Source organism: Urocampus carinirostris, chromosome 15, assembly GCF_059441175.1.
Source record: "Urocampus carinirostris isolate Australia breed hairy pipefish chromosome 15, RoL_Ucar_1.0, whole genome shotgun sequence".
In the NCBI taxonomy this organism is placed as follows: domain Eukaryota; kingdom Metazoa; phylum Chordata; class Actinopteri; order Syngnathiformes; family Syngnathidae; genus Urocampus; species Urocampus carinirostris.
The window spans coordinates 16,737,156-16,749,200 of record NC_142363.1 but is presented as its reverse complement, the minus strand read 5'-3'; the positions used below and the strand labels follow the sequence as shown (position 1 = coordinate 16,749,200).

The 12,045-nt window shown below is 38.0% G+C and overlaps 2 protein-coding genes across 4 annotated transcripts in view; one reads left to right on the top strand and one right to left on the bottom strand.

Moving 5' to 3' along the window:
• msh4 (mutS homolog 4) overlaps positions 1-9,430 on the bottom strand; it is a 13,015-nt gene extending 3,585 nt beyond the window's left edge. The window contains exons 1-12 of one of the 3 annotated variants that reach the window (XM_088354923.1): positions 8,827-9,430; positions 5,678-5,827; positions 5,445-5,608; positions 4,721-4,831; positions 4,532-4,647; positions 4,275-4,448; positions 4,017-4,189; positions 3,888-3,955; positions 1,559-1,633; positions 1,425-1,489; positions 1,057-1,226; positions 665-801 (exon numbers count right to left, since the gene is read on the bottom strand). In XM_088354923.1, the coding sequence (XP_088211049.1) occupies positions 665-801; positions 1,057-1,226; positions 1,425-1,489; positions 1,559-1,633; positions 3,888-3,955; positions 4,017-4,189; positions 4,275-4,448; positions 4,532-4,647; positions 4,721-4,831; positions 5,445-5,608; positions 5,678-5,827; positions 8,827-9,034 (1,611 nt within the window). In that variant the 5' untranslated portion in view covers positions 9,035-9,430. Of the gene's footprint in view, positions 1-664; positions 802-1,056; positions 1,227-1,424; positions 1,634-3,887; positions 3,956-4,016; positions 4,190-4,274; positions 4,449-4,531; positions 4,648-4,720; positions 4,832-5,444; positions 5,609-5,677; positions 5,828-8,826 lie in introns of all 3 variants that reach the window. The other 2 variants (XM_088354921.1, XM_088354920.1) reach the window with 2 other exon arrangements.
• On the top strand, positions 9,316-12,045 carry vcpkmt (valosin containing protein lysine (K) methyltransferase). Its single transcript, XM_088354924.1, has 5 exons — positions 9,316-9,699; positions 10,823-10,936; positions 11,205-11,277; positions 11,378-11,497; positions 11,586-12,045. The coding sequence occupies exons 1-5, from the start codon at positions 9,443-9,445 to the stop codon at positions 11,688-11,690; spliced, it is 669 nt and encodes a 222-aa protein (XP_088211050.1). The 5' UTR covers positions 9,316-9,442; the 3' UTR covers positions 11,691-12,045.

The window sequence follows — 12,045 nt, the reverse complement described above, 5'->3', positions numbered from 1 at the left end:
GCTTGCGTAGGTTTCCTCCGGGCACTCCAGTTTCCTCCCACATTCCAAAAATCATGCATGTCAGGTTAATTGGCCGGTCCAAATTGTCCCTAGGTGTGAATGAGCAAGCGAATTGTCTGTCCCTGTGTGCCCTGCGACTGGCTGGAAACCAGTTCAAGGTATCCCCTGCCCACTGCCCGAAGACAGCTGGGATGGGCTCCAGTACCCCCGCGACCCTACTGAGGATAAGCAGTGCAGATAATGCATGTTTTCCCCGCGACCCTACTGATGATAAGCAGTGCAGATAATGAATGAATGAATATCATATTTATGTTGCTCAAAAATAATTACAATCTTAAAAACAACAACTTGCAGCTATTAAATAAAGAACAGTGAAAGCTTTGATATGGAAAAATGTCAGTTCAATTAAGCAAATTCCAAGTACAGTAAACCCTCGTCATCATGGGGATTATGTTCCAAAAACAACCCGTAATGAGTAAAAACCGTGAAGTACAAACCTTTATTTTTTACAATTATTAAAAATAGTATAGTCTATTGTACATAAAAACCAAAGAACAAACTCTTTCCATGAAGCAACCATGAAATATGAACTCTGTTAGAGCGAGGGATTACTGGACAAATTATTGTTATTATTATTTTTTAATTAACATTTTTTAGATAATACCTTGATGAATTCTGGAGGAAGTTTCCCCTCAGGCAAAAACATGCCTTCCAACTTCATCTGGATAAAAAATCCTCTGGAGGCATTGAAACTTGTGCGCATGGGAAATCCATACTTCTCTGCCAACTGGTTTACGAGTCCTGAGAAAAGAAAAAAATGCTTTGTGAGCACTTACAAAAACAGACAAGGAAAATAACGTTGATAGCTTAAACACGCACTTTCAGAGGAATCAAAGGGAAAAACATTCAATCATCATCCCATCCAAAAAGAAAAACACATGAGCACGTAAAAGTGATGTTTAATTTTATAATGAAAGCATGAGCAGCACATAGGAACATTAGGAAAATAAATTAAAATATAAAATTCAGGGATTATATAAATCTTGGCTTCCTCACCTGAAATGTCATCCACTATCTCGGTATATGCTCGTCGAGCAATGTCCAGGAATTCGTTGATGTCGGGTCGCACAGCATAGCACCTCTGTGCACGCAGGTTAAGGTTCCCCTTCAGGTAGGTGGTTTCAACATTAATCACAGTGAGGATCTGCTTCGAGATCATATCAAATCTGGAAATGTATACAAGCCCTCATATTAGTACAAAAAATAAGATGACAACTAGCACATAGGAAAATCCCAACGGTTATATTAACACTAGAAAAAGAGTTTCCACACCGTTGAGTCTTAATTCCACACATTTTAAAGTGTTTTTATGTAAATTATTTACACTTGACAGTTAAGATTTTAAACAGCACACATTTACAGACCTGTTGTCTTCTAATGAAGTGCTGTATGCTTTAAGAAGAGCTGTTTTGCAGTTTTTTAACAGCACCTGTTTGAAAAAAAAATACACAAAATAACTTAAACTCTGTTTGGATTCAAATAGCCGGCTGACACAAACCCTCAACTGTGGCACCAAATCCAAAGTATGTTTCAGCTGGATGACGTGTGTAATCTTTGCTTCTGCAACCTGAACCTAAAAAAATTATACAATAAAAATCCTTTACGTACACACAAGATACTACTTTTCGCAGGTTTTCGAAAAGTTAATGCTATTGGCAGAAAATAAATGCGCAAAAAATGTTATTTGCCTTCCGACCACCCCTACAAAATGTGGTTTGCTCCCTTATCTAAACCAAGCAAAATTAATTTTAACCAGAATCTATTCAAGGAACCAGAATAACTGTGTCCCCAGTTACATTTCAAGAGAAAAAAAACCCAATGACAAATAACAGCATAAATAATTCCAGCTGATATCAGATCGGATGAAAAGGGAAAGTTATGTCTCATGCAAACATAATAGCACCAAGTATCCGTGACTAACAGTGTCACGGTTGCCATGGCGCCCAATTGGCCCCACCCGTGTGGCGCCAGCTGCGGCTCGTTGACAGATTGGCTTCCCTGCTATTTAAACCCAGTCCTGTCAGTACGTCTGTGAATCTCTGTGTATACTAGGCAAGCCTTTTTTGACCCTGACTCCTGCCCGTCCCGTTTTTGCTCCCTTTTGTCTCCGGCTACGACCTGTTTTGATTTCCGACCACGTCTGCTCTCCTGACCCAACTTACGACCCGTTTTTGATCCTGACCACGTCTGCTCTCCTGGCCAGGCTTACAACCCGTTTCTGACCCCAACCACGTTTTAGCTCTCCCAGTCCCGGCTACCGACCAGTTTTTCCGTCCCTAACATCATTACTTGCTACGGAAGATTCACTTCCGTGTTCGGAACACAATCCGAGTACGAGAGCGACCTGCTTCCCGCGTCCAGTGAACATCGGATGGCGGGCGCTGCCCTTCCTCTTTCTTTCAATAAAATTGTGAGAAAACGTTACGCTATTGGGTCCTGTTTCCGTTCTAGCCCTGACAAACAGGGGGTGATAAAACAAACAAACAAGCGATTTGTCAGTCTTACTTGCTAGTGACTTTTCCATACCTTTAGCATCAAGGTGTTACTTGAAAATTACGGACATGCTGGGACTAATTTCGAAGAAACGCTGACCTCTTCATGTCCATAAAGCAAATGAATAATACTCGCATGAGAAAATAATAATCAAAGATGAACATTGCTTAATGTTGTTTTTATAATCAATATTATCATACTCAATAAAGATTACTCTAAATTACAAAGAATAAATCAGATTATTTTGATTAATTCGTCATCCTAAAAAATAAACATTTTGAAGATGTTTTCAACAGTGAAATTGAGCATAAGAATAAAATAAAGAACATGAATCTGGTGCTAATTAAAGTCAGCAATAACTAATAACTTAGGTTTTGTGATACCCATGAATATTAATTTTGTATTGAAAACTGTCATTCCAGTCTGAACATTTTGGATGCCTTTTTTAACAATAAAACTTCCTTTTTAAAATTGTGTGTTGGTTGACATTATTTGGTTTATGGCTTAAAATCTGCATCGTCCACACTGGCTGATAAAATTGAGATATGATTCTTTTGGCCTTGTTGAAGAACCCTAAACAAAATGGATAAACATTTGGCTCGGCCAATCAATCCAAAAATGTTAATTGACAGATTTTATTTATTATTTAATTGCTGTTTTCAGCTAGAACTCAACATGTTAAACAGGTTACACCCGACTTAAGACAAGGATTAGTTCTAAAAAAAATAATAATAAATTAGTTATATATATCCATTAAAATGACAGCCAAAAGCTGTCGAAATGGTGTCTCGTTATTATGATGAGTGGAGTAGTAGATTGCTAATTTGACTGCTAATCTATGGCTGTCAAAATTGCCGTAGGTGTTACTGGGATGCTACATTTGTTTCGCTGACATTGAATTAAAATCAAGAGCATCTGGTGGAAAGAATGAGCATCTCCTGGAAAATAAAACGATCATCTGCTGGCCGTGGTCATATGTACAAGTGGGCCTAGGTTGAGAAGATCACAGGTCTTTAACTGTACCATAAATCAGTATCCAATTAAAAACAGGTTTTATCTGAGATAAGCAGCATTTAACACATGTTAAAGTGTTGATCTTGTGAATCACATTTTTAACTTCATATCGGCATATTACCTGAGGAAAGTATTTAACTCCATAAACTTCAAAATTGTATCTTTATGACACTCTAATTCCTTGCAGATTATTCAGTAAAAAATACACCGGTTTATTTAGCATACTTTATGGACTGTTTTCACATCACATGCACCAAATGATGATAATTTCAATACAATCAATATGAACGCACAATAAGTAATAGAACTATATCACATACTGTCTCTTGCTTTGGGACTTGCACCAGAACAGAGAGCAGCTGGTCAATATCAAGGAAATGACCTATTGCTGAAAAAAGAGAACACACGTTCAAATAATTTGTCAAAGTGTATATTATAGTTTTTTGTACCATTCTTCAAGCCAAAGAAGAGCTCCTCATCCTGGAGCATTTCTTGTATGGTGTCTAAACGTATATTGATGGTATTCAGATCTATGAGTGGCTCCAGAATATTGGAACGTAACCTCCTGGCTCCACCAGGAGTTTTTGTGTAGTTTAGGACACCTAAAAGGGTATGGTTGCTCCTGTGTTCCCACAGAATGTATAATGTACATTATACTTAGCATTGTATATGAAATGATGCTTGCTAATCTCTTGGTCTTACTCTACCTGTGGTCTCTATTGTTAATCACAAGTTCCATGTTACTGGCAGATGCAGAGTCGATCATAGCAGTCCTTTCGCTTCCTTTAAAGGTCACTTTCAGTGACTTGGCAGCATAAACAGAGTTCTGAATGAACTCCAAGTATTTTAACAAAGCAGCAGCTGCTGCAAGACAATAATACCTGCACAAAAAGAACAGTTGATGATAAATGTTTGTCACATTTTGCCTCTATTTCATACTTTTTTTGTCTACATCATGGCATACTTTGCTTGAACCTCCATCAGGACAGTGCTAAATTCCGGAGCGCAGAGCTGCTGGATGTACTCCAGTCCTTTCTTTTCATTAAAGTATTTCCTCTGAACTGCAGTTAAGGCAACACCCTAATACACAAAATGAATTTTAGCACCAGATTGAATTTTTTTTTGTATGCCACACGTATTATTGCATTGGCACCTGGAAGTTTTCAGTGATAAGGCTGAAGAGCTTTGTCGCCTTTTTCTTATCACAAGCAGTGTCTGGCATTAGTATTTCCATTGGAAACAAGATATGGACCTTGGTTATGACCTTAAGAGATGTACAGGTTGGCATATTTTTAATGTACATACAAGTTGCAAGTACAAATGATCAATATTTTGACAGCTAATTTATTATTAGGATGACTCACTTTGTCAATATTTAATTTTTTAACATTCATTTTCATTCATTATTCATCTTTTTGGGGGGCAAAAAGCTCTTAGAGACTAAACTTTCCAAATTGTTGTATGATAAAAGGCTTAATATGTACAAAATAGGTACTCTTGTTTTATCTTTAATGGTGGTTTGTTCACACATGTTTTTATTTATGTGCTTGTTTTACAAATTACTGTTTTTTTGGTGTCACTTCAAAAAGGTTTATAACAGATCATTTTAGCCTGGTGTCAGCAATTCACATTGCCTTAGGTAATTTAAAATACTGAAATATTTGCCAATTTTCTTACATGCTACTAACAAAACCAGTGACTACATAATCGTTACTTTTTTGGACACAATAGTAATTTAAAAAAAAATGTTTTGTTTCAAACGACATTGAAATGAAAACATAACAAAATAATGGAAAGATTAATCAATTATTAGAATAATTGTTTGTTGCAGCTTTTTGTTTGTTGCTATAAATGCAACTTTGTGAGTGATGAGATACCTTGACGTATGTTCCAGTGTCTGAAAATTGAGAGAGAATAAGCTCTGGACACTTCAAATTAAGACTGGCCATTCCAATCTCTCCCCTAGCCAAACCGCGCCCCTCAACCAGGGCTACCATCACAAAGGAGCCAGAACCAGTTGTAGATGAGGGGCAACTTGTAGCTAAAAAAAAAAAGTTCCATTAAAAAATACAACACACTTAACACAAAGTACACCTTTCGGCCACAGCACCAGTGTGATCAGTCAATGGTGTCCGTGCGGGGTGTGTGATCCTTGCAGATCCCGGGGTCCTCCTGTAGCTTGGTGTTTCTCCACGATAGGAGCTGTCTGAAGTACAGGCAACTCGGCGCCTTTTCAACTGAAAGGTCTGGGGGATTTGTCCTTTAAATTAAAATGAGAGTTTATTGTGATGAGGAACGGCTTTTTAATTCCCTCACGTGTTTGTTTACATGCGGTTTGTGAGACGGGTAGAATAAGCGCTTGAGTTGAGCAGTACCATTAAGGTACATGAGGCACAAATGGGGTAAGGAACAAAGCTGTTTGATTCACAAGTTGGAAGTACAAACATGTCTGGCAATCTTTTTTATACTAGGAGGGCAGGCTATGGCAAAAACAAGTCAAGTCAAGTTTATTTGTATAGCCCTTAATCACAAGCAGTCTCAAAGGGTTGCACAGGCCACAGATTATTGCAAACCACATACTATTATTACACCATTCCTCGATACAAAACCTACATGAGGGTAAGGAAAACTCAAAAAACCTCCACATGAGGAAAATGAAGAAACCTTGAGAAGGGACCGCACATGAGGTAATCCCCCTTCCAGAATGACCAGGCTGCAATGGATGTTGCGATAACAAATAATACACAGATATTGTCAACATGAAATATATGTTATTCATAAGCTATGGAATAGAAGTGTGTTTTAAGCCTAGATTTAAACAGTTCCTTTAAGGTTGCAGATAGAATCTCAGGGGGTAGAGCATTCCACAACACCGAGGCCCAAATGGAGAACGTTCTCGAAACTGCAGTTCTCCCAAAGGGACATTGTGTATTATTAAGTTCTTTTCTGGGGGTAAATAATACTTGATTAATTGAAAAAAAACAATATTGATTTTTATAAGAAAAAATACACAAACCATCATAAAAAAGTACAATTTTTAAAATAGTCGTAGGTTGAAAAATGTATGTATTTTACTTCACATGCTGACCTGACATTATTGTCTGCCATCTTGCTGCACTGTTAACACATACTTAATAGAGAAAATATTAAATTTTAAACTTTGTAATGACACCTCAAACTTCGCACCCCACCCTTACGTCAATGTTTGTTATGGGGAAAAAAATGTATATTAATGTGATCACATTGGACTATATTTTTTTAGTTTTCAGAAAGTTCAATTAGGCTCATTAGACAAGCGTTTCTGAACTGGTATGACTTCAGGACACACCATCCCACACTTTTTGCAAGCTGCAATGCAGGTCAAGAAAAACAATCTACTTCTGAAATTATATTATTGTGTAATTTAAATCATAGATAGTTGGAAAAAAATGACCAGAAAATGGAAAAGACTTCAATAACTAAAATTCCCTTTATTGCTCAATCAGCTGGATTTTTTAACAAAATCCAAAACTCTTCAATTCTGTGGGTTTGTCTTCAGGATAATAAAACCTATATATCATGTATTCTCCGCTGTATCTGCTTCTGACCATGCTCAGCATGAGTAAACACGTTTTATGTTTTTGTGGTGTCAAACAGTGGGTGTCAACTCACATTTGAAGGGAATTATTGCATCTTCTGTTAAGGAGTCTAAAATAATGTATTTTATTAACATTATTTTGCCAAGGCAAAGGCCCACAATCCACTGAAAATGGGTCTGCAACAGAGCACTGTTGTCTAATCCAAAGGAAAACCAGTGCCAAACGATCACTGTGTAATAGCTATATACCAAAGATGGTGGCAACTACTAGGCATGGATCCCACTATGTAGGATGAATACATATTTCCTGACCTATGAGTTTTTAATAGAGATACTGAATGAAAGTTTTTTGTGCCACTAAGATGCGTTAAATATTACACACTGTCCTTTTAATAGATAGTGGAAAAATCCCTACTTCACAACAGAAAGAAATTCTGGCAAATATCGATAAGACTCATTGCTGTCTTCTAACTGCTAACCACTTAAACTAATGTAAAAATGTAATGACAATTGAAAGGATTATCAAGAAGTCAAATAAATATATAAAAAATTCAATTACATTCAATAAATAATTATTTTACACTGAATTAGTTACTTAAATGGGCAGCACGGCGGTGAAGTGGTTAGCACGTGTGCGGCACAGTTCTGAGGTCATGAGATCAAACCTGTGTGGAGTTTGCATGTTCCCCCCGTACTTGCGTGGGTTTCCTCCGGACACTCCGGTTTCTTCCCACATTCCAAAAACATGCATGTCAGATTAATTGGCCGGTCTGAATTGTCCCTAGGTATGAATGAGCGAGCAAATTGTCTGTCCCTGTGTGCCCTGCAACTGGCTGGCAACCAGTTCAGGGTGTCCCCTGCCCATAGCCTGAGGATAGCTGGGATGGGCTCCAGCACCCCCGTGACCCTACTAAGGATAAGCTGTGCAGATAATGGATGGATGGTTTTAACAACGGACATTTGTCACTTGTAAGGTTTTATAATTGACGGTTGTTCTACGGACTGCGTGCATTTAATTTCACATAAATTTGTCAGGGACGGTCTCACATAATGCTCAAGCTCTCGCATCCGCAGCACAGTTCTGAGGTCATTGCTTCAAATCCAGATACGAGCCTTCCTGTGTGGAGTTTGCATGTTCTCCCCTTGCTTGCGTGGGTTTCCTGCAGGCAGTACGGTTCCCCCCCACAAAAAAAAACAAACAACAACAACAAGCATTTCATGTTAATTGGCCGGCCCAAATTGTCCCTAGGTGTGAATGAGCGAGTGAGTTGTCTTTCTCTGTGTGCCCTGCGACTGGCTGGCAACCAGTTCAGGGTGTCCCCTGCCCACTGTCCGAAGATAGCTGGGATGGGCTCCAGCACCCCTGCGACCCTACTGAGGATAAGCGATGCAGATAACGGATGGATTGATGGATAGTTACTTATAAATAAGTGAAGTAGTCATGTATGACTGAAAAAATAAAAAGGTTTTAAATGAAGAATTCATAAAATCACGACTATCGATGCAGTAAGAAATTTCAATATTTGAAACCTAAACATTTGTCTTCTCCAGATTAAAATATCGGTGGCCAAGATGGGATGGTTGCGTTCAGCATCGGCCAATATGTTGCACGGTCCTTGGACTTCTCCAAATAAAAAAGAGAGAAATATTGCTTTTCGAAGCGGTGCCTCTGCAAGAGTTACCTGTGGTTGTCCGAGGAGGTGATGGACCAGTGCTGGAGTAAGTGCTCCCTTCTGGCACACTATGAGAGGACGAGGCAGGGGAGGCCTCAACTGGATTAGAAGTGGTTCCATTTTCCAAACTTCTCACATCTGCCGATACTTCAGTAGTGTGTCCATTTTCTGAAGTATCGCTAGTAGTGACAATCTCTTCTGTACTGCTGTGAAACATTCTAAAAACCAAGTTTGTGTTTCAAAGTCAGTTGTGGTCAAGTTTGGGGTAGGTTAAAAAGCTAGCATGGCAACAAAGACATGTAGCAAAAACTGCTATTAGCCGAGAAGCTAGCTAAAGATATGCAGAAAAAAAATGAAAAATAAAAATTAAACCTGGCGCTAGGAAATCAGAGCCCTCCCCCCTTCGCTACATCCTTATCTAGCACATTCTTGTTTCACATCCAATTGTGAAAAAAATACTATTCATGTTTTCTACTATCTCTAATGCACTATTTAATACCAACCACTTGCCTCCTTACTATTTAATACCAGTTAAATATTGTACAGTATGAATGACACTTTCTCGATTTTATTTTGAAAGGAAATAGCTAAGACGAGCTTCCGTTTCCTATTCGTCGTAGCCAACATGGCGGTGCACGGAGAACAAAACAACTATTTTGTCAGAGAAATCGAGAAAAGCGATGGTTCTGTTTTGACCTTGAGACAATGTTACATGGGGGACGTGGGCTGTGTGGTGTGGGATGCTGCCATTGTTCTTGCCAAGTATTTAGAAACGAAACAATTTCACGATCCGTCTTCAGGCGTGAATTTATGGGCTGGTCAAAGAGTGGTCGAGTTAGGAGCTGGGACAGGGGTCGTGGGTTTGATGGCTGCCACATTGGGGTGAGTACATTTGCAAATATATATTACTTTATTATTATTTTTTATTGGACTGTGGAGTTTGCAAATACATGCCACCCCGAGTGTACAAATCATACTATAAAAGTGTATTTTCCTCAACCAAAAATCTTGTTATGTTTTAGTCTTTGGCGAATTTATCAAATAAGTGTAAACAGTGAAGGTCTATTGCCAAAACAACGAGAAGGATCATTTTTTTGGTTCGAACATATCAAAAATAAGGTCCGTAGGGAGTTTGTTATATTAATGATCGCTTAATTTTGCAGAACATTTTGCACCTTTGCAAGTATACTTTTGCAAATTGTTTTCTTCCCCTGCATGTTAGATTGATAACAGGTAGAGAAGATTAGCGCGTACAGTATTACCTCGGTCATCGCTGTAAATGGGGGAGGAAGCGCCTCCGAAATGTGAAAATCCACAAATGTTATTATTATTTGTTTAATTGTTTTATTTTTTCACTCAAGTACAAACCCAATTTATAGGCTCGATTATTTAGTATTGTGCTTTATAAATGTTTCTTTACAAATAACCCCCGTGTTGTCGTATGATCATTTTACAAATAATTTTGCTGTCTTATTGGACAACTTTATGAATTAAGGACCCCATCCATTTCAATTTACATGATACTTTGCCGCCATCAAGTGGACGTTTTGGAAACTGCATTTACCGTCTGGTTCTGTCCTACAGAAACCATATACTTTATCTTATCATTATCAAACGTTTTTGAAAAAGCGCTAGAGAGTGACTATCAGGTTTATCAAGTAGAAGGATCCACATTTGTCGGTGATATAAAGTATTTTCCTCTGTTTAGGCAAGTCAAGTCATGTCATGTTTATTTGTATAGCTCTTAATCACAAAGATTCTATAAGGGCTGCACAAACCACAGATTATTGCAAACCACGGACTATTGTTACACCATCCCCTGATATAAAGAAATAATGCATTATGAAAATCCACGAAACAGTGAACCGTGAACAGTGTATTGAAATATTCTAGCAAAATTGTGTATAAACTATGAGAAAAACATATAGGTTGACAGGTATGCCAGTCATACAAATACGTAAACAACTCAACAATTGTGATGTGTTCATTTTGTTTTTTATCGTAGCGCTCATGTCAGCGTCACAGACTTGGAGGAGCTACAAACACTCCTGAAAGTTAACATTCAAGCAAATCAGACTCTCGTCAGTAACGGGTCCATAACTGCCAAGGTACTGAAATGGTTTGTACTGTTTTATGTATTTATGATGCTTGGTTGTTTGATAATGTCATCATAAGGGATTTTTTGGTTTGAACAAATTTATTGACACTAATAACAGCAAACAAACAATGTGAGGTTTGAACAACCCTTCTCAACAATCTTAACAGCAATCAAGCATATTCACAATTTCGTTATGTAACATCTTTGTTAGTGTCAATAGGTCCGTCCAGGCCAAAGTCGATTGTTTTTTGGTCTGAACAGCGATACTCTGAGGTCATCTTTTGTTCAGGGGTGAAGATGTGTCCGGTTTCCTTCCACCTCCAAAGTATGTGCTACTTGCAGATTGCATTTATTATGAGCAGGTATGGTTACAAAGCCAAATGGATAGTTTGCAAGTTATCATCAGGTACAATAGCAACAGTGATCTAACTTACTTCAAAAATGCATTTTTTTTTCTCTCAGTCCATTACTCCCCTAGTAGAGACCTTGAAACTGCTCAGTGGACCAGAGACCTGCATCATTTGTTGTTATGAGGAACGCTCTGAAGGCATCAACCCAAAGGTAGAGAAGCACTTTTTTCAGGTCAGTCATGTCTTTGAATTATGAATATGAATGCATGCTTTTGTAAAAACCTGTATCACTCAATCATGTTCTTAATTTCATCCTTTAGTTGCTGCAACAAAGCTTCGAGTATGAAGAAATCCCTTTGAGCAAACATGATACAGAGTTCAGTAGTCCAGACATCCACATCCTGCATTTTAGGAAGAAAGTTTGAGCTTTTAAGTTGATCTGTGGTTTCTTTGGTTGCCAGGTTAAGCTCAGGGCACATAGACATAGTCTGGAGATTATGAAACAGCAATTAGTATTTGGACTGATTATTTTTGGGTTTCAGAATTATTATTTTTTCTTTTAAGTATTTAAACTTGACTTTGAAGGAAAGAAGAGCTGGTCCATCGCAGCTTTTGGGTTTGTTGTATTTATATTTTTCTTTTCAAGCATTATTAATTTTTGTCTTTACCTCTTTTTCAATTGCGTAGCAAGGTTTTCGCCTCCGAGGAACAACCTGGGCCTGTATATAGGAATGGATATTTTTAATTTTCCTGCAAATTTTCTGTTTGTCAATAGAATTC

Bases quoted from the DNA above. Each gene is read 5' to 3' on its own strand.
- vcpkmt (XM_088354924.1), top strand. From the start codon at position 9,443: ATGGCGGTGCACGGAGAACAAAACAACTATTTTGTCAGAGAAATCGAG. The intron at 11,278-11,377 runs GTATGGTTACAA...TTTTTCTCTCAG, and splicing joins ATTGCATTTATTATGAGCAG to TCCATTACTCCCCTAGTAGA. The intron at 11,498-11,585 runs GTCAGTCATGTC...TTCATCCTTTAG, and splicing joins TAGAGAAGCACTTTTTTCAG to TTGCTGCAACAAAGCTTCGA.